The 23446-nt window shown below is 39.5% G+C and overlaps 1 protein-coding gene across 1 annotated transcript in view; it reads left to right on the top strand.

Moving 5' to 3' along the window:
• Positions 1-23272, top strand: part of LOC132265641 (uncharacterized) — a 28116-nt gene extending 4844 nt beyond the window's left edge. Inside the window, exons 3-6 of the mRNA XM_059766381.1 lie at positions 17289-17512; positions 19758-19902; positions 19965-20249; positions 21142-23272. Of these exons, the coding sequence (XP_059622364.1) occupies positions 17289-17512; positions 19758-19902; positions 19965-20249; positions 21142-21323 (836 nt within the window). The 3' untranslated portion in view covers positions 21324-23272. The remainder of the gene's footprint in view (positions 1-17288; positions 17513-19757; positions 19903-19964; positions 20250-21141) is intronic.
• The last annotated feature ends 174 nt before the right edge of the window (positions 23273-23446 follow it).

A 23446-nucleotide genomic window follows, 5' to 3' on the forward strand; every position in this document is an offset into this window, starting at 1 on the left:
TCACGGATGGGATTAGTAAAACAGCCTGGCTGAAATAGGAAGACTTGACGTGCTAAGAGTCTGGAAATTATGAAATTCCCTAGCAATTTTGAGTCACATCTTGAGTGCACGAGTGAAATTCGAAGCAATAAATTTCATTCTCTTATCCGGATGGTGAATTTAGGGCGACTCCTCCACAATATTCCTCTATAGATTCCTTTCTTCCGATATACTGTGTGGGAAATTCCCACCCACCAGGATTTTCCTACACACTCGCCTCAGTGTGTTGAGTGTGTATCTGAACTGAAGTCCCCAATATTCCGCCCAAAGGATACCGTATAGCAGAGGTTTTTCATGTCAGTAAAGTGTGTTGGGTGGAAAAGTTAACGAATATATGTGGGGATGAAAGAAGAGAAAAAGTCAAAGAGACGCGGTTCTGTTTAATTGGCAAATGAAGGGCGGATCTTTTGAACTTTGATGCCTTTCAAGCGCACTGACAACCCTTTCAGGGGTGCATATCGATCCGTCGATTGAAATCGAGACTAATTGAATAAGATTTCTACCTCTCGATTAAAGTTCCTCATGCAACATGCAATTAAACCTATAGAAATTATATCAATACGCGTGCCTGTAGACTTGGCAGTTGATGGCTGGGCAATTGTCAGTGGAGAATATTTCTGTCTCTCTGGTGAAATGCAATCAGAGATACAAAAGACAAGATTGAATCCCAGAGAATTCATCGAATATTTAAGCTCAGAACGCCTCGTCATCAACCCACAGAACACATCTTATGTGTGCGCAATATCGCACGCCAGAGAGAGAGCCCAACCCTTCCCACCCACTGTCCCCACAAGCGAGAGTGTAATTTATTTTAATAAAAATAAAATACTGCTGACTCTTGATCACACAATTTGCATAGAACAAGTGTTTCTCCGGGGGGTTCATCCGCAATCGTAAAATAAAATGAATTGCTCCCACTCCGTGTTGATGCGATTCACATGGCGTTCCTTTCTAATGGTAAAATCAGCAAATATTTTTTCGCCTCACCCACGAGACTTTCCCCGCCACAGAGGCTTTTTTGCACCCCATATCAAAAAAAAACAAGAGAACAAACATGAAACATCCAATGTTTTTCACCGTCAAGGGATGGAAAATCCTACATCACGACAAGCAATTTTCATTGGAATTCTGTAAATATGAATAGTTTCCCAACTTTTCCCTTTAAAAAGCAATTCAGCGGTTAACCCATTGACGTCCATGAGGCTCTGAGCGAGCTAATTTAGACGTAAGGGCAATTAGTCTTGTCTTGATATTGAGAAGTTGATTAGCATGATGAATAATATTGATTGTGACATGAAGAAGAAACATAATATTAGAAAAATTATATTATATTGACTCACTTTACATATTGTAATGCTGAGATTGCGATTTGCATTGCACTCCAAATCTATTATTTACTTTCTAGTGGTATTTTTGATCGAAATCATCTCGGTTGACAAATTCTTGTGTGCTTCAATCAATGGAGTACAAATCCATAATTTAGCATTGAATAGATTATAGTAAAGTGTATTCCGAGAAAAATAAGAGCGAAGAAGAGAAATACAATCAAGTATAAGGAGCGACATGAGTTTTTTTTTAATATACGATGGCGTAAAGTTAAAGATGATTATTTGAATACCTCACAAATTTTGAAATAGGCCTAATTTAGTATCTTACTTGCCGATAGTCTGAGTGAAATACAAAGAATAATACATATAGAAGTGAGAAAAATCATTGATTTTATTTATCTATGGATGTCTTAACAATAATACCTTCTTTGTGTGTAAGACACTGGCTAAACTATACACTCTTTTCATTACTCTCCGCCATCAAATCCTGCGGATTATTGCAAAAGTTTCCTGTTGTCTTTTTCCACTCCTTCCAGTGTTTGCTTTGGCAATATTTTCCCAGTGGAGAGGACAGAAAAGAATATATTTAATCCAGTAAACATCGACTGGAAAGGACGACGGGAATTCTTTATAAATTGCGCATATATCGCACACAGGGAGGAAAGAATTAAATTTTCTTCATTTCCGCTTCAGTGGAGACTTCCGACTTCCGCAAATCCGCGAACTTTCAGCAGAGACTCTGTGCATGGGCGCGGTGGGGAAAGTTTGAGCTATCGGTGTGCTCATGAGGAAAAACAGAATCGTTCAATGGTGCTGCTTTAATATTTAATACTTGAATTCTCTCTCCTTTGGCGTGTGAAAGTTTCTTCCACTTTGGAATTTTAGAATCATTAATAAAGTATTTGTGATGGATGCCACACTGGGAGTGGATTTCTCAACTCACACTCACCCTCAAGTGTCATCATGAAAGATTTATCATAAAATTTTTACAATTCACCAGAGTGGCACAAGCAGACGTGGAGACTGAAATGGAAAAGGATTATCCTGATTTCTCCACTCTGTCACATCCTTCAGTGCTTTTTTGCTCCCATCAACATGGGTGTGTTCATCGATTCATGTTCCGATTCATCGCATTTTTTCACGGATAACTTACATACTTGTCCCTCTCCCACAAAGGATTAGGCTTCAGCCAGAAAGTACATGGTTTCAAGGCTTTCAAGGGATGATTGCGCCATTGACATTTGCCACGTCAAATTTGGAGAAAGTTCCTCTTGTTTGATTTGAATTGAGCATCCGTTGAACCACCAAATCGACACTTTCATCTCGATTTTCACCTCTGTGACCATATTTTCATGGAATAAAGTTTCAATTGAAAATCAGTGTGGAGGAAGTGCAATATATTTCTGATCTCCGGACGCGTCAGAGATTTACAACCAAAAGTCACGCTCCACCTCAGATTTCCTACCCAATTCATCCTGGTGTGCAAGAGAAAGTCGTCATTTCTGTGAAAAATATTGCACATATGCTGAGGAAGGGAAACTCCTTTGAACCTTACTGAAAATGAGAGATTGAAGAGCGAGCAATTCCTTTGCAGTGATATTACAAAGGGAATAAAAGAGAATAAAGGAGGAATTGTATCGCAATGATTGAGCTTTATTGAATTGATTATACGCGGATGAATTGTGAGATGAAAGAATACATTTTTGAGCTCTTCGCATTTGCATAGATGTATTTTAGTCCTAGCTCTAATTGTGCAATTAGTATTTGTTTTTGCATTAGTTATAATGAATGTTGCATTTGGCAATCTTTTTCCTATTGACAGTGCACTCTAAACTATTAACCTGGTCGAGAAACTGAAGTCTTTGTCAAATGCAGTTAATATGATTGAAATTGACTTTCTGTCGATGCCATAGTGCGAGCGAGTCTCAAGAGGAGGAACTTTCACCGACAAAATAAATATTGAAGTTTCACCGGGGAAAAAAACTTCCTGACTATCTGCCATCAGGCGATGGGAGAAGGACAATTTCATCCCAGATGGATATCAAAGGGCGCGCGCACAAGGACAAAAAGGCTCACCGCTGAAAGCTCTCTCAATGCCTTCTGGTGACAGCAGCGCGTTTTCGATTTATTTAATTGAAACTGAAGATTAATCGAGTATGATAGAGGCCTCCCAGCGGGGCGGATAATTCAATACACATGTGTTATTAAAATCAAAATTGTGTTTACCCACAAATGTGGCGGCGAGCTTTTTTCCCTCCTCCGGGAGAATCAATATTGTGTGGGGAGCCATAATGAATAATGCCGGGTGGTGGTGAAAAGGGGGGGGGGGGGGCGAGTGTTGATTGATGGCTTTCCTTCGTCTGCCTCCGGGCAATCCTCAAGTTTTACACACGACTATCGCCCAGGAAAAAGTGACGAAGGCATGCGAAAAGGCAAGAAGCCCTCTTTCTTCCCTTCCATTGGACACACAGTCTCGATATGGTGTGAAGAAATTGGTCCCTCAGTGAGGCGTTTATTAGCCAAAAGTGTCACACTCTGGGGACTTTTTCACTGTATTTTCCATTCAATTTCACCCAAAGGTTTTAATGTCACACCACTGAAAATGATTAGTGCAATTACACCATTTACACTTAATATTGAACGCTAAAATGGTTTCGATACTCATACATTTTATCAGCTTCATTTATAATATTTTTCTCATGTTACACGTTACCTAAATTGAGCGATTGAATTATTCAATATTTCAACGTGGTTTAAAATTTTACTCAGTGCAATTGTAAACTTTCATGGAATTTCATTGGTTTCAGAGGAATTCTGTTCAAGTGAAAATGTAGGGTTTCGAATTTCACAGCGGATAAATTGAACTACAATGCACAATGCATGAACTTGTAAGGATTTTCCTCTATAGCTAAACTCAACACAGTTCATCTTGATTTCATGAAATATAATATTAAACACGAGTTAAAGAATATGAATCATTGGACGGAGATACTGGTTATCACGCGAACATGTACTTCGAATTAGTAATAAAGTGGTTAGAGAGTCACCCATAGAAAGTGAGATAAAGTAGGTGCCAATGGAAGCGACTGCTTGGAGTAATTCTGCCCTGAAATGTAAGAGAGAAATAAGGCAGAATCGATCCTTTATCACCTTATACACTGCAACCGGGAGATACTTATCGTAGAAGCATCTTTAGGCCCATCTCGTGGAGGAAACTCCCTTGGCGCCCATGAGAGAGATGATGATGATGGGATCGAACCCCTGAAAAAATCTATTCGAATACATAATCAAGAAGCACCCCACTTTCGAGCCACATCCCGAGATATTACACCTCTTCCACCTTTCACCTTGGCTTTGTCTGGAGTGGAAACAATGATTCTCATTTCCACCTTTCACCGCGATGCTGAATAAAAGGTCTAAATATGCACAAAGGCTCATGAAATTTCCTTTAGGAGAATTCTCGACGCACATCAATTGTCGGTGGCAAATGAATTTTCAATTTCTCAATCAATTGCCATGAAATTGACACCAGACAAACTAATTGAATGCATACAGTTTCATGATGAATTAATTCCTGCTGACACTTATTAGTGTGGAAATTTGATAGCCGAGCTGTTGCATTGATGATTTTTTGTCCCCGGGAATCGAAATTGTCATTAGGGTATCGCGAATTCGCACAAAAATCAATTACACCGTGCATTATATTTTTATTTGCGCGCTTAGTGCATGGAGAATAAAACAAGAAATCAATGGTGAATGTATTAAATGAAAATCCAATTTGTCCATAGATAAAAATCAACACATTTGACTTGCGAAGTACAAAAAGCTTCGTTGATTCGGTGGAAAAAGCGAGCAAATTAGTGAGTTTGCTACTCCACCGTAAAAAGCTCCCTCACAGCAGACTTTCAACTCCATCCAAAGTGATACAGCCTCGCAACCCTTATTTACGACGTCGGCACTTGTCAGATGCAATTCACTGGTCGGGGGCGAGGGCGGTGGGCCAGCATTCCGCCAGAAGAGCGGCTGAGGGATTCTGTACACACATTTCGGGTCTCTCGGCACGATTATCGCACTTTTTACGATGTGCCATTCTTTTTCCCGGCGCCCAGAGAACGTGGCGGGTGGAAAAATTAAATTTTAATTGTATTCCACTTTCCATGGGGAACTTTCCGGCCCACTAATCTCCGGGCTCGACGGTCCATCTCTTCGACTCATACGTTCATAGCATATACAGCAGTACATCTCGCATGGGAATAAATTGTTGGGACGTGCTCGAAGATGAGTTATTTTTTGCTCCTTCCTTGCCATGTTCATGAAAATCCCCAGTGACGTTGGACAAGGTCGCTTTTTTGCCACCCAACACAGAGGATATCTCTAAGCTCCAACATTTTGCGTTTACAAAGGCATATTGATGCTCCATCACACCCAGTCTCCCTTTTCTGTAGCATATCAAAGGGATGGAAAGTGGCTGCGATATGGAAATCTATATTGATGTTGATGGCTATCAAACACAGGGCAACTCTTCAAAGTTCTCACTTCTGGTATACACAGTATCATCAAATGATATAAGAACAGGCAGAGCTCTGAAACATATCAAAGTGCTGCGAATTTCCTTCTTTTTCCTTTCATGATATCTTGGATTGTGAATTACTGCGGAAGACATTTTTCGGTGAGCATGGAAATCTGTGGAAATCAGCAACTTCTTTGGCATGATTGAACAACTGCATTTAAAATTAAATCTTTAATGTTATGAACAAATGTACAAAGACTTCTTATGTGTGTTCTTCACGACACTTGAAACTTACTTGCCATGTTCAGAGAAATGTCTTTACAGTGACTTTCCCATTATTGAATAGCAGAAAAGTCAGAGGAAAACTGTAACAACTCAACTCAAATGTTAGTTATCAGACATATCAAAGGATTTCTTTCACATTCAACGCTGTGTCTGGAAAAATGTCATAGTAGCAAATCACTTGACAAGCAATTTGTCTTTTTTCTCTGTATTCGCCATTGAATCTGTGAAATACAGTAGCATTGAGTGTTTTTTTTTTCTTTTAAATCAAAAAATCTCTTCTTTTTCCCCGTAATTGTGAAGAAATATCAAGACATGATGGCTATTATCGTAAAATTTAATGATAATGTACATCTCTTTGTGGAAAAATTGCCTCAGATATGCTCTTGACATAAATTACACAAACGAAAAATTTTTGTTGTTCGTCCAATTACCAACAAGGGCAAACAAGACGTACGCCGCCAAAAGAGAAGACATAAAAGTCAAAGTTATTTGGGAAGAAATTTCATTTTAATAATCTCTCTAATTTTCCACACAATCGCCAAATATCAAGTTGAGAATTTTATTGGAAATTATTAAAATTGGAAAAGTTTTGCGGTGACGAACAGATAAACACTTTTTTATTTTAATGTTTTCTTCTTTGCCTTTTTTGGGGGGCTGAAATTTCATGTCGTTTCACATGTATTTAAAAATGATCAAAAGCAATATGTAAATTCTTTGTGAGCATTTTTTGTCAGAGGCAAAATGAAAAAAAAACTTTTAGTGCGAGAGTATGGAAAATTGTAATTTATTTTACTCAATATTTATTCAAAGAACTCATAAAAGCTGGGCAAAATGTGTAATATTATTGCAAAATAATAACTTTCGGGAAATGAAAATCTATTTGCGTCAATATTTTATTGACCTTTTGTAAATTCAATGGAGAAAAAAAATCTTACAAATTGCTCTTTATATGATTTACATACTATCAGTTACCGCATTAACCAATAAATATAGTGTAAAGTATTTATGGTATTTAATTACTGAAATTTATTTCACAGTACTTATTATAACCATTCCTGTTCACACTCGGGTGCAATTCAAAAGCTTCTCTGAAATTTCTCAGCATTTCAGTATAAGTTGCATAATCAAATAATCTGGGAAAAGCTCAAGAGAACCCAATTATCTGTGGTAATTGCTGTCACTATTGTTTTCTCTCGAGTCTCTTCACTCTCGGAAGCGTTGTGGAGCTTCTTACTGCAATCAATTAGTCTCTGTGCCTCGTTAAACCGTCTGCGAAGCAATATAACAAAGATAACAAATATGAAATGCAAATGCAATTGAGAGCCTTGTCCTTTTGTACAAATCCCACTCATCTCAGTAGCATTCGATGAAACTAATTTCATAAGATATCATACTAAGGCGTTCAAAGACGAGAAAATTTTAATCTCATGGCAAAATGATAAGCAAACTGGAGTGGCATAATTAGGCAAAGGAGTGCCAGAACTTGTTCTACATGTGCGATGAAAGTCTTTGCACAAACAAAAACTTGCACTTCCATTACAAAGATCTCAAACTGGAACTTGCAGGTGTTTAGATGTTAGCATAAGAAGTGTGTTTCATCAGAAAACCCTTTCTGTGCTTTAGTATCTGTATAACGTGTATCGCAGCCGAAAATTCGCGTTTTCATACCTCTCAGTCAAAGCCACTTCCTCCCAGGTATTGTTGCTAAGGACATTGACAGAATATCTTGGTACTTGTAGATGATTTTGCGGAAAGTCTTGCTTAAAAGAATCAAGTGTGTGAAGTATAGGCTCATGGCAATATTATGCAATAGCATTCACTCATGTGATATTTGCTCTACACTTTTTTTTTTTCTCTTTCATTGATATAAAAAAACTCAGCAAAGAGAGCTTTTCTGTCCACTTAAGTGTCGCGTATGCAAGTAAACACGATAAATAAACTACTCTTATACCTTCCTTTAGCAGTAACGTGTCTGTACATTGCATCATTGCCCTTCTTCTCATCCCCAAACATAATTAGAGCGAGAAATATCGTGAATTTCCTCCATGGCAGCATCGGAGATTATGTTGTCGAGGAGATGGGTGGCAAAAAGTGCTCTGGAATCCGTGAGAGTGAATCTCGAGGAGTTCTCGGTGGATGACGCATTTGCAGATTTATCAGGACTCAGTGGCGGACAAAAACGCGATGGCAGTGGATGAAAAAGTGTATCAGGGGTTGTTTGCGAGATGGTGGTATTAAAAAGAGATTACCATGCTCTCCTGGAACGCATACGAAGAGGCAACATTAATGAGGTCGCTCCCTTTGGAGCGGAAGAGCTCCCGGTACAAATAACTCACATGAGGTGATACACAAAAACCCAGCGACATCAACCAAAAAATAGGGGTTGGCGGTGGCACAAAGGGGGATGAATGAGTGTGCGGAAGGATTTTCTCTAAAATACAAGGAGACAATTCACCTAGAGCGTATGCACACAAAAATTTCAACAAATAATCACTGACATTTCCAAGAAATTGCATGAATTTGCGCCCAATAAAGTGTCGGAAAAATCCTTCTCATGTTCCATTTCACAGAGAAAATTGCTAGTCTCGCAAAAACACGCACTCAAATCACAATGAAAGATATATTTTATTATTGATCAGAACGACACAATGGTCAGAAATAACTTTATCGTTGTGCTCTTTACGGCAAGAGAATCCGTAGCTTTGGTAGCTGGGAAAGCTTATAGGATTTACTTAAATATAATCCCAATGATACAGAATCCACTTTTACTTGTGTTAAAAATGCACAACAGTACAGCAATTACATAACATTCATACTCACTAAATATTTAGCAGATTGTCTTACTGTTTTTATCCACTTTGCCTTCGCATTCGCATTTTTTTTATTGTTAAATCTATCATTTCCAGATTAAGAAGGGAAACAATGACCGATGATAAATTACTCGCGAACGAAAGGCTTGAACGCCAAACGTCTTGCGTCAATGCGTTGAATTCCAAATTTAACCAGACGAACAGAGAGGAAAATGTGCTTATCAGGCGAGGGATTTCCATGGCATATCGCGTTGTCTGTCGGAATGCGGAGCATTCGGAGACCGGAAGTGTCTCACCAGCCGCTGGGCGACAGATCAATGATGAATTGCCACATGGAGTGCCTTCGCCATAATTTCCGCATAAATCCATGGGTGGAAAAACGCACTCACACCACTGCAGACGAGCCAATATAATTTCCTATTAAAATTCCTCACAGACATATCACGCCTCTCCTTTTTGGCATCCAAACGATTATTTATCGATTTGGATTCATTCCCAGTGTTGCGATTGCTCGTGTTGCTCCCTCGTGACGCTCGCCTGACCTTTTCTCTCTCTTACATTCGCGCCACTCGGGGTTGTAAGGGAGGGAAACCTCAAATGTGTCCATTAGTGGAAACTTTTATGTCTTCCCAGCGATTTAGACACAGACATGGAATTTATTCTGAATTTTATCGCACAAGACATGAGGAATTTCCTCATGTCGCTCTGTGTTGGAGAATTGCGATTTTCTTTCTTCTTTTTCACACAGAATTCTACGCATTTTCCTGGCGTACAGCACTTTGAATACGATTCAAACTATTCGACATGGATAGCAGAGTTTTGATCTAAATAGTTCAATTAAAATTCTGCGGTTTGCTTTGAAATCTGGACTTGCTTCTGATGAAATTCCTTTCTCCCAACTCAGGACTCTCACAGAGTTCCTTACTCTAGAGAGAAGCACTTGTAAATTTCCTGGTCAGTTTCCAAGCGACGCAAGTTCATCATTTCACGTGCAATCATACGATTTTGTGTTGCATTGCTGACTTAATTCGTCAAATTGTGCAGTGATGCAATGTGGTGAATCAGGGAAAATAAGTACCAATTCGTGCAAACAGTGCGTGCTAATAGGCGGAATAGCAAATATTGCCCTTCTCCTTTGTTGGCATGGCCAAAATTGTGTGATTTACTGACCCCGTGGAAATTGCACACGCATTGTGTCCGTTCCTTTTGATGTTTATTGATGTTGCTAAACTGCAGCGCTTGGTTCTCCTCACACCCACGCTCTTATTGCACCATTTACAGGCGGGTTAGCATTGAAATTCGGGATGTCAATGGAGCGACACGCCATGCCTTTGTCGAACCGGTCAATGTGGCGAGTCTTTGGCTGTCGCGAGGCTAAGCGTGAATTGCGCTCAAGGCCCTAAATCACAGCAATACCACAATTTGTCATCAAACCACGCTGAATGCTAACGAAGCTCACCAGATGACTAGGTGATTGATTAGGTGGAAGGCAGCCAGAAGACATTTTCTGCCAATTACCATCGCACAGAAGCACATATTGAGGGAACTTCATCAAAGAATTACCAACTGAGACTGTGACAAATCATTTATTATAATGGGCGGAGCACTCGATTGGGCGGGGCTTGGAAAAACTGTCCTTATGCCCAAAATAACCACAAGTCTCGGAAGAGAAGTCCACAAAGGATAAAAATGCCAATAAGACGCCACTCTATTTACTCAGATTTAGTTCCTTCTCAAGTTGCTAATTCTGAATTGTATTTACCTTCTCGGTATTTAAAGCGACACCAAGACAACCATTTAACACAGCAGAAAGCGGATCGTTTTTCACCTGGCAAAGTGATGAGAAGTCATGTCCGGAATGCCAATAAGTGTTTTCCTGGCCGGAGACTCGTTGTCGTGGGTTGACAGTGGGGCCACAACGAGGACATGCAGAGGTGTTAATGAAATAAAAAAAAGGCGGGCGCTCAACATGAAAGCTCGTCTTTTGATGCACGACACTGTGGCGCAGAGTGTGTGATGAAATCAATTTCGTCATTAACATTTTAATTAAATGCCATGGCGAGGAAGCCCGAGATGTGACACACACCATAAGGATCAGGCTGGCAAAAGTTGCTATAATTAATTTTCTTGTGCGCCCAATGATGGTGTGCTGTTGATGGATATAAATAGACGGCAACTTTCATTAAAAGTATTATAGGTTATTGCCGGTTCTCGGTGTTTTTCTTCCCTTTGTATCACAGCCGACACTTTTTTTCGACACCCCTTTCGCTACGGGCGGACGATGATGAAGGGCAAGAGGAGAATATTGTCCTTCTCGAGGACAAATGAAGAGGAAAAAGCTCTGGTGAACTTCTACTCGCTGCATTACAGCAAAAGAGGAAAAATATCCTGCGGATCGTGGGCAATTAAAAGTCCCGACAGAAAAATGGAAAAGTGTATCATGAATTATTAAATAATGGAAATGGAATGGAGGAAATTCAGGCAAATAGAGACACAAGAAAGACTCTGGATGACTATTGAAAACACGAAGAAGCCAATTGACGCTGTGGACAGAGAAAGTTTTCCGTCAGTATGATTCAAGAAGAGTTGGTGAATGATATGAAAAAAAGAGTCCTGAAAAGCTTTGCCCATCCCTCAAACGTTGCCTAGAGGAAAATCTTGGGAAAATTGTGCCATTGCGGCTGCGGGAGCTTAAAATTTCCCTTTCAGATCATCACAGAATTCGAGCTTCGGGCTATTTTGCTAAAAGTTATTTCAATTTTGCATCTCGTAGGAATTTAGAGCGGAAAATTAATGATTTTCATGCCTCATATTACAAACTTCGCTTTTCCCATACAGTTTGGTCCAATGTTCTGTCTTTGCGAAGGGAATTCTCCAGTCGGGAATATATAGAATTTTCCAAACACTAAACTTTCTCATCCATTCAGAGTTTTGGACGAATTGTCGACAGGCGGATATAAATTTTGGCAACACTAGGAAAATAAGGCATCGATCGAAAGCTGAGATGACACTTTTGAAGTTAGACTGTATAGTTATGCATTTTTTTCTTATTATCCTGTCAATCTGTCTTCATGCTATCAGTGAAAAGCTCGCTTAAGCAATTATTCACTGAAGGGATACAATTGTCCCTTTCGTGCTTCCGCAAGCGAAAATGAGCAATGCATCAAAGGAGCAGACAATGAGGGATTTATTAATTTTCTCGTCTCCCCAACTCTTCTATTGTGCACAAAAATTCTTTCACAACATGCGTTCAAAGAGCTGAAAAGGCCTTCTTCATATCTCACATTCCCGATGCTCGCTGCTTTTTTTCCACTTCGCTTGATATGTGTATTTATCAAAACACATTCCACACCTGTCGTTCTACTTAATGAGTCGAATATTTACTCACGAGTACCTCTCAGATTGCAGAGAATTTATTTGCCACGCCAAGCCAACAAAAGCCCCGTAAAACTTCAATAACACTTCATTTTTATCCACGCACTGAGTTACCTTTCCTACCTTTCTATTGCAGAGCCCTTTTCATAGAAAAAAAAATCTAAATTAGAGAGCATATGTTTGTGCGTCTCTATTTCACATTCAATGCATTTTCAGTGTCGAAGTCGTTTGGTAAAGCAACTTAATCAACTAATGTCGCAAGTGTTGTACAAATGATTTAAGCGGAATTAATTTAGACTATATAGAATCATTCTATTGCACTTCATTAAAATTTCCTGGCAGCTTCATCGGGATGGAGTCTCAGTGAACTCCTGACAAGCAAACTTTGGCATTAATTACACATAAGAGTGATGTGAAAAAGGGGAATTCACAGATGCTGAGACTTAAATAAAATTTATCATGTTACACGAATTCCATAAATATATCCAGTGAGTTGGAAAAGTGTCTTTATGGGGAAATTCAACAATTTAATAATTTACTAGAGACTGAGGAAATGCACGAATCAAGGTACAGATATTAATGGGCAGAAAACAGATGTCAAGCTTTTAAGATACTAAGTTCAGATATATCCTTAGATTATCTTGCTTAGAGAAATTACGTGAATATTTTAAAATCAAATTTAGTCATTTAATAACCTCCCAAATTAATAATGCTTATGCATCATACAATTTCCCTAGCAATTACGAATTTCTGAAATTAGTGCAACAAATTTCCCAGACGCTCGAAGGAGAATTGTTCGGGAGACTTTTTAATTTTAGAAACAATATAGCAAGGCAGCAGGAGTGGTATTGATGACTCCCGCCACTGAGACTTGCAATCCACTTTGAGAGACTTTGTGCGGTTTTCAGCCCTCTCCGCCCCTGACAACGAAAGGGTGCGGCAACCCCGCGTCTTCTTTGATTCCCGACGATGGCATCCGGTGTGCGGTATTGTGTGGCATCAAGCCTCGAGGATCTCTTCACTCCACCACTGTGTGCAGAGTTTCTGGAAGGTTGTCTGGCAAACACCCCCGCCCATTTGTGGTGCAGCCTCGGAAGCTCATTCTGCGCCACTTGCCTCTCCGCTTCAAAGCTCAAATCCCCAACTTTGGCTTTCATGGGGATTCCTCGGGACGGAGTCTTCCAACCCAAAACCGAGAGACACTGGAATATGGGAAAAATTACACTGGACACCGTCGCTTTGCCCTAAATATGGTCCAAGTTTGAAGTAATTCCGATGTCAAAACTTCTTGCTGGCTCACAGAGGGAAAACATGTTGACAGAGCTTCAGTGTGCGCGCGGAAAAGTGAAGTTCTTGACGGAAGAGCGTCTCGGACGAGGAGTTCAAGAACGGGAGGATGTATTGTTGTACATGAGAAGTGCATTTTCTCAAGTATGCCAAACACTTTTGCGCTATTTATATTTTCCCCATTGTTTCCGCCACAAACAAGTATTTTTGCTGCTCTCAACAGGAAGAGACCAACATTTAACCATCCATCCATTGTATTCTCGTGTAATTGCATTGCAACTGAGCTCAAATATTTCGGATCTTGAGTTCCATTCTCAAGATTCTCAACAATGCAAATGTGAAAAGAATGGATAAATTCATGCTCAGATATTTGACATACAAGGAAATTCTTTAAAAATTCCAACTCTTTGCGGTTTCATTTGTCGTGCATCCGGAAGTTTGAGCTCTTCACACAATTCGCGAGTGGCGAACTAAGAGGATTTCGTGAAATATTGACTTTGACGATCTGGGGTGCAATTTTCTCCACGAGAGCCATAAAGATATTATGAATAATATCAGATGTGCCCAATTTTATTACACGCGCTATTAACAATTATTTACCATAAGGCCAAATAATGAGAGATCGCCTCTGGCGCGTGGAATAGAGTGAGAAAATATTAAAAGAATAATTAAGATGATAAATTGAGGGTCATGAATTCGTCGGTGGGGATTGTCTCGGGGCTTTGGGGGATCATTTTTCATGGTTTTCGTCTCGCTAAGGGTGGCCATGGTGGCATTTTGCCTGTCAATAGAGTAGCACCGTTTAATCATTGTGCGCCACTCCAGAAAGACGACAGAGGAAAGGAGCGGTTCAGCCAGAAACTTATGCCACATATTGCTCAAAGTGAAAATTTCCCTCTGAACACTATGAATGCCCATTGAAATATCCTGAATTTTAGTAAGTCTTGATAGCACAAGTTCGATCGTATGCTTGATTTGCTGATGTCTCGCATGCAAATGTTCTGTGTTAATGGTCTTCCTCAGTGGCGTGACAAATATTGTCGCCCGAAGCGCCCAAGTTGAGCATCATGAATACAAATAACTGCCCCCAAAATGAGTGGAAAAGATGTCCCGTCCCTGCAACATCTGCTACAGATTTTGCTCCAGCTTTTTTTTCTCCTCCACATCAACTCACCCGTCAATGCAACCATTTCTGGCGCACGGCAAAAACCAGCATTGGGTGGGAAAAATTGAAAATCGATTTTCCACCAATTGAGATTCACCCCCCAGAACGCAAATGAGAGTCGAAAGTTAATTTCTCATCCTCATTTGCATTGCATTGTCAAGTATTTTCCCCGTAACTTTACCCATAAAAGAGTGCAAGAAGCAAAAGAGAAAAAAGAGCATTTTACGTTGACTTTGGCAGATAATTAGATGTGCTATTGGAGAGAGTTATGGTTTGGGAAAAAGCGCCATTGGAATTTGTTCTTCTTTGGTGAGAAGATAACATTCATATTATCGTGGAGCAATAATATTAAACAAAATAAACTTTTATTGCTAAACGAGAAAGCTTCTCCAGACAATTTTCCAACTTTTCATGCGCCATCTCTCCTCGCACGAGCCCGAGGGAAAACTTTCCAATTGGAAAATATAGTATATACATGAGAATAAATTGAAACACATCGTTTAGTGAGTTCATTTTATAATGTATATACAAATTCTAAGTTGCAATTAGAGACAAAGCTCTTTTCGAAGTTTAATTATGACTTTGTGTCCGTATAAAATAAACATCAATTGGATTCGCATTTAGCAGCTCTTACACTATGCTTTTTACAGGGCTTTTAACACACTTAAGAACCAAGAGATGATTGAACTGAAATGTTTTGTAAAAATCAACAAATATTTGGTAAAATGATGAATATTCTTCGAAGTTACATCGCTTTACCTCTTAATTATAAGAAGCTCATCTTCTTTCCTACTAATGGAACTGTTCTCAGTGACGTCTCACAGCCTTTTATTGCTTTCCCGGGGTTCAAAGTTATTTCCTTGATAGCCCAGCGTCGGGGCATCAACAATAATTAGTTTTCTCAGACCTTTTCTAGCACCTCTGCTCATTTGGCGCGAAGACGCGCGTCCTTAATTAGTTGGAAATTGAAGAATACCAGTGAAATTGACTTGAGAATTATTTTTCATCATTGTCTGGCGGGCTTTCTCTCGTCATTTTCCGCCCATTTAAGTGGCTGCCGCGCCAGATGAAAAATGGCCATTTTTCCGCGCAATAATGAACGTATTAGCGGAGTGCGGAAATGAAGATTTTTCCCCAACAGCAATTGTGGGCCTTTGTGACGGAATCACGTGAATTGCATCAAGCATCGTGGCGGATACTCTCTTCAACTGAACACAACTGATTCCTGGACATAATCGTCAATTTACATGCGCGGAAATGACGTCAGTCGGCAGTGGAAATTGAAATGATAATGGCTTTTCAGTGTCCACCTCACTCGCAGGATACTTAATAATAGAAATCAATCGCATTGTCAAGTTAAGTGATTGAAGGTGAATTCTTGGATTGTTGCGCAAGGGTTTTCGCCAATATATATATATTGTTTGGCGTCGGGTAGTTTTGGAACATTTCCGAAGAGAAATTCCATTGAGAACGGAGAGAAGGTGAACTTCTCTGCAACATGCTTTTGGCGCTGAAATTTGCATTGCACAAGTTTTGTTTGTCAGCATCGGAAAATGGATATGATTCCGGTGTTCCTGCTGTGCACCACCCTCCAAGCAATTGAGATGCGCTTGATAGTTGAAAGGTTCTTAAGGGTGTTTTTATGTGAAAAACTTGAAGCACAGTTTAGTGTGTAGTTATGGTTCTTTGTCGTTTTGTGTACGAGAAGAAAAATTCTGTATATGGAATTTTTGTATCCTGAAAAAGAAATGCTGAACAAATATTTCACTGCAGAGGAATTTGACATATCTGTTTTCCAAGGAGGAATTCTTGTGATTTTTCCCAATTGCCATTATGTTAATAGAAAAGTACAGACAAAAATCCCTGTGGGAGAATTAAAATATTCAATTTTGCAGCTCATCTAGAAGGGAATAATATAGATTTCATCCTTAATTGAGCACTTAAGATGGCAGGGAGAATTGACTGGGAGAAAATGCTAAGATATTTCTCGTGTAAATTGGCATTGTTGAGTACACAATTACTGTTTGCTCAGTGACACTTGATGCCAAGGCGGTGGGGTATTGATTTTTCTGTTTGTCAATGGGTGGCGAGGAGTTGAAAAAAGCCGGTTGCAGAAGAATTAACAGCTATGAAGTCCGCCCTCGCTTGACGGCTGAATAATGGAGCGCAAAACACCCAAAATACCTTCAGTGTTAATTAATTAATTGGGTCAGAGGTCAAGTATTGATTTCTTTCGCTTAGTTGCCGGGCAAATCAATTCGCCATAGGGCCCAAAATACAAAGTCACGCCGCTCTACAAGGGGATTATTAAATTTCAATTAATTCAGGACTAGTACACACACACTATGAGATGTGAATAATTGAGATGCACTCCGGCATTCAACGTGGAGCGCTCAATGAGTGCGGCAGGAGTGGTCATTAGATATCAATTTGCAACACTCTCGATCTCGTCGGCAAATTGCTCATTTGATCCCAATTTCCCCTTCCAGATCACATGTCATCGCTCTGCAAGAACCACTACCTTCGCCAGCTATACCGGAAGATCGATGGGGCGCTGTTGTGGTCACAGAACGAACGCAATCTCGACTGCATCATCACATTCCAGACGGATTCAATCCTCCAAAGATTTATGCTGCGGTTTGATATGCTTCAGCTCGACTGCAATGATCATCTATATGTGTACGACAGCGCTCATGCGGTGGGAAACCACAAGGTAAGACCCCAAATCATATCACACTTCGCGTGCAGAAGCATGTGAATTTGCAATGCCGAAATCGTTAACATGATACTTCAGTGGCATTTGCTGGAAAGCATTCTAGAATATCTACATGTATTTATCTTAATCAGAGCGAAGATTCTTAAGAATTGTATTACACAATCACTCGCACATTATTTCATTATTTAGTGTTTAAAGTTAATGATTAGCATATACTTTATGTTGTATAAATGTTAATTTTGAGCATTTTATTACTTATATCCGATTGATTGTGCTTAAAATTCAAATTACAAACATAGTTTAAAGCTTTTAAAGTCAATTTTTTTAATATAATATTGCGCCAAGCTTTACGTTTACACAGTAGGTGCTTATAAAAAGCTTGTGAACTTGTGATTGAAATGAAGCTCGAAAAGTCGTGCATTCAAGTGCTTCGAGATACACATTGAATTTTCCGTTTCTTTTCCTTCTCGCCATGCTTTCTTTAAAAACACTTCTATGAGTATTTATTTAATATAAAATACAATTCTTTTCATTCAGAGATTATCCTTAGGTTGAAATTGCTTTTGATGCTTTGCTTCTATTAAAATAATCAAGTCTCTGTCTGAACTTTTCACTCATCTTCTGCATCCTTGGGCGTCGTGGGCAACTAGACGGCGTCTCGTGGCTCTTGTGGTTGAAGAAGTGGCAGAAGTGGTGTCAGAATGCAAAAAAGAAACACAATCCCCACAAAGAAAAGTCCCTCTCGAGCGGGCGACTCATTTGTATTCAGGAGTCTCCACTCGAAATGATGTCATCATTGTCTCAGCTCCTCTCGCCTCTTCGAGGGCAGCTCGAGGGTGCGGCAAGATAAAAGAGCAGGATTGTAGGGACTCTGCGCCTCATAAAAATGTCATCAACTGTACAATATGTGCTGTACTCGTGGATTGCTTTTCCATCGCCCACGGCGAAAGTTTCCATGCGCCAATAGAGCTCATCTATATGCCCAAAATACGCACACATATTTGCAATACCCGTGCTCGTTGCGGTGCATAAAAGCCTTCTCATTGAGTATAATTAACGGAAAATTATACGTGTGATCATTTCAGGTGTAGGTGGAATTTACTCAGCGTGTAATTTAATTTGTTCTGCATCTATTTCCCCGTCATTTCACTGAACACAACAATTTCCATGCTCTCTCCCTCTTTCTCTGTGATGTGACTCCACCTAATCATAATAGAGCGGCACCCCTGCATTTTCCACGCACTCGGGCGCCTTCTGCACAGACTGCAAAATTTAATGCTAATTTATCGCAAATATGTACAGTGAATTCATAATTAAATGAGTCGCACGGCCAAACGGGCGGTGAGATGCAGAGGAAACCCATTTAGATGGTGCTTTTGCGAAAATTGTAGTGCAAAAGTGACTCAAAAATTGCTCCACCAGCGCAAGAACTTCCACTCTCGGTACACTGACGACCATGAGAATGCGATCAAGGGGAAAATTGCATCTCCACCGAATACATTGCAGGACATAATGTCGCACAAATTTGTCATCAACTGTTAATGACACCCAAATGTATTTCCCTTTCGGCTTCAATGGCAGAAATTCACTGCATTTGCATTCAGAGGAAACATTTTACACGTAATTTTCCTGCATCATTTTCATTCACCAGTGCAGGCAAATTTAATTAATATCATATTTTCAATTGCGTGAATTTTAGTGCTATTGGAATTTTCAATTGCTCAATTCACAATATTGGCAACTATATTTCGCTCCCGCCTGGAAAATGGATTTGCTTATTTTGTGGTGCAGCGCTAAAGTGCAAAAACTGTATGCACGCAATATTCCACAAATGCGTATATAAATTGGCAATTTCCTCTCATGTGGAAGTAACGCACTTCACCATAAATTAATTAGCTTATTACCTTTGTATCCCGACGGCTGTCAATTGAAATTCATCGCTGAACGCATTGTGTTGGCGTCAGGTGAACTTCCCTGAAAGCGAGTTCAAAATTAATCCCAGCATCGGGACAAAACTTTTAATTGCATATGCAGAATAATGAAGTTATTGTTTTAGTCACATGGCAAATTTTTGGTAACATTTAACACTAGACAGAGGGATTGAAGCGCGTAACACAGAAACTTAGATTGATTCTGTGGCGATGAGCAAACATTACAGTGTTGCAATTGCACCGGAAATTATGTCAGTTCAATTGAAACGCGACAATGAGTGAGATTTAAACTGAAATTCATATCCTTTCAGGCCGATTTGACGTGTCGCAATACGAAGCAATCTGTTGGGGCGATTTTCACGCGCACCAACTTCGTGACACTGAAGTACGTCACGGACAACTGGGGCACTGACACAAATGGTTTCAAACTGGTCATCACGGCTATCAAGGATCCGAGTGAGTGAAAGTGACGCTATCCCCTTGCGGGATTCTCAATTCTTTACATTCTCTCCCTGCAGAGCACTCGTGCAAGGACTTCCGGTGCACTCTGCGGGAATTCTGCATCCACCCGGATCTCGTGTGCGACGGCGTGAACAACTGCGCCGACGGCTCGGACGAAGCCATCGGATCGCTGTGTCCCATCAGTGATCCCTACACCATCCTCGGGCTCGAACTCACCTGGATCGTGCTGGTGGCCGTGAGCGGACTGCTCGTGATCTGTGCCTGCTTTGTGGGCATCGCCATCTGCCTGTGCCGGCGCAACACGCGCCCGACAGGCAACCAATTCGGCAACAGCATGCAATGTAAGTCCACCTCGTTCGAGATCAATGCACACAGTTAGCGCAGAACTAATTAGCCTCGTCGCCTTCAAAGCGCACAACATGTTTGTGCAATTATAATATTGGCTTTAGTGTAATCAAAAGGCAATTAAGCAACCTGATAGTACGAAACCATACGTATAAATATCAACAAATTGGGTGAATGCTATTGATATTCTAAATTGCACCTATTGAGTATTCTATATATCATGTACAAGTTAACCATGTTATTCAAATAATTATGCATTGTTGATGTAATTGACAGATATCATTTAAAATAACACTTTTCGTCTCTTCTATTCTCTGTTTAACACTATAGCTTAATTGACAATTATTGCCCCAACTTGCTAATCGACTTGATAACAATGCACTTGTGCACAGTTTCATATGTTCATTTGCAAAACTAAAAAGAAAATTTTATGAACATTTAATGAGTCGATAAATGTGAAATTTAGAAGTGGAAAGTTTGTGAAACTTTCATTTTGTGGTAGAAACAGAAAGTATTTGTTTGCGTCATTTGAAAATATACACTTTCCTTATTGAATTTATTATTTTATGAAACTTAAGGTTGATTTTTGCAGAAATATTATATTTTGTGACATGGGAAAAATGAAAATACAAATATTTTGGCTAATTCTTACTTCTAAATAATGCATTAGATTTTTTTTTAAAGCTAAAGTAAGTTCTTTATAAAGTAAGAAGAAATCCAAAGAAAGCTTTTTTTGTTGAAAGATGTTTACAGAGTTTTCTTTTTAGTGGATATTAAAGTATCTCAGCCTAAAGTCCAAAGGACATCCTCACTGACGATTGGAATGGATCTGTCCCATTTGCTCATGGATGTTGTCCTGAATTCTAACGACCCTCCGCCTCTTTGCAGTGCACCCGACGATCGAGTCCAACGGATCGTCCAAGTACGTGACGGGGTCGACGCTGCCCCGCGAGACCACGTCGCTGCCGTCGGGAAACTGGCGTCACCCTGCGGGACCATCAGGGTACCTCCGCATACAACTCAACTTGCTGATGGCCACAGTCCGTCCCATTTGCTGCCCGGCAAACTAAGGCAGCTCGGCCAGCCCGACCTGCAGTCGGTCGCTCAGAAGGACGAGTGGTTCGTCTGAGGGCCCGCCGGGCGCTGTCCAAATGAAGACTGTACGTTTTGGCCATCACCGCGCAGGGTGTTCCGAGGGGGGTTCGTACCCTAATCCCTCATCTTCGCCGCTACTTCCCCAGCGGCATTAGATCAATTTTTGTGCATTTAGATGACTTCTCCACTGACCAACTGAGAAGGACATCAACTCAAAGCCACGGCCCGAAGGGGCCTGCAGTTTGTTGACACAGAAGGAAGAACAATTAACAATTAGGAGAAACACATATCTCTGAGGAATGATGAAACAATAATTTTTCTATACGTGGCATTTTCCCGGGAGAATTGCTGAGAAGCTCGAAAATTGTCTTTCATTTCCCTAAAAAAAAGAGAAACAGAACACATTTCATTGATTTCTATCAATCTTTCTCTAGAATTAAGCTAAAAATGATATCATTGCATCCTTTTGTCACACTCAAAGGGAGCGACTTTTTGGCAATTTTCTCGCGCGAAAACCAGACTTTTCTATATCCTTTCTACAAGCATCTTAAGAAAAAGCTGTAACTATCACTTACTCTTCAATGTCTTTCTCCTCTACAAGAGACATAATTAGCAAATGGAAATCAGTAAACAATTATAGATGATAAAGAAGTTAATTAGAAATTGGGATATTTGAGAATATATGGCATGGAGTTTTGCAGAATGCGAGAAAGTGCGTGTTTTGAAGACAGAATTTGTGCGTTGCGCGATATAGTGAGCGAAAGAACGAGATTGAGAGGCGCAAAACGGCGTTTGTTACATGAAATAATGATGAGAATTAATACGCAGAAGATATACTTGACAGAATTATAAATAATAGTTGAATAAGACATGATTTTTTATACAATTAACACTTAATTACAGAATAAAAACCTGTATTTATAGACATATTGAATTATATTGAAGTAATTAAATATATGAGAAATATTTAGGGTGGAAGCAGCAAGATTAGATGAATAAATAGAAAATATTTAATGATTAGATATTAATTGAAGGACAGTAATATACAGAAAAGAAAAGTGAAAACTTATTAAATGGCGAAGAAACATTACATTTTCTCAGACAAAAACATAGTTCTTTGTATATGTTATAGGAAATTTAACAAATGCATCTTATCGTATCAATTTGACAGACAAGTTGTAGATGTATAAAAAGGAAGTACTATGGTCGACAATATGTAAAGAAATCCGCTGACGAGAGAATCACTGAGATGAATTTTAGGGGCGCGTCAAAGGAAAAATCAGTAGATTTTCGTGAAATAGAGAAGAAGAAGAAAAAAAATCGTGTAGTAGAAAGCATTCATTGAAGTATAAATTAATGATTATTGATAAATAAAAATTATATATATTGTCTTTATATATGAAAACCTTTAGGATGGATGAGAGAAAACTCTGTAATTTACTCACAATCACACGAGAAGGAGCATTTTTTGAGCAAACTTGTTCAGCTTTTTCATTTTTCAAGAGTATCAAACAAAGACAATACAATTCTTCGATTATTATTTACTTTCGCATGCTGAAATAAGGCAAGATTAGCGAAAAAATAGTCATATGAATTAGCTGAATTCCCTCTCGAGATCACTCATTTTCATAAATTGGACCTTTTGAAAGCGCACAAGAAACTCCCTTTGTCACTTTTCCAACTCATTTGCTCAGTGTTCCTGCCCTAAAATTTTCCCAACTGAAGAGACGCAATACTAAACTTCTAATCGCACGGTAGCGTTGAGAGATTGCAGGTGTAACACTAGAAATAAGCCGAGAAACTAACATTGGATATCGAGAGGAATAGATGTATGAGGAGAAAAATAGTTTAATTGTATCATGAGGATTGAAAATCTATGGCTTTTGCTTCATTGCTGGCATTTTCTCGAATAAATGTGTGAGAGGAAGTGAGTGAAAAACGCTGTCTTTCAATGCAGTTTTTTACTTTCAGGCATGAAAATTCTTGGAAATCTCCGAACAGTCGAAGTTGCCACTTTATCTGCTGAACCTCTATTTAAAAACAGCTTTAGTCGTCTTTCGAGCAGCTTTAACACAGTGATTCTCAGAATTTACTAGCA

Source organism: Phlebotomus argentipes, unplaced genomic scaffold (assembly GCF_947086385.1).
Source record: "Phlebotomus argentipes unplaced genomic scaffold, Phlebotomus argentipes genome assembly contig_5, whole genome shotgun sequence".
Lineage (NCBI taxonomy): Eukaryota > Metazoa > Arthropoda > Insecta > Diptera > Psychodidae > Phlebotomus > Phlebotomus argentipes.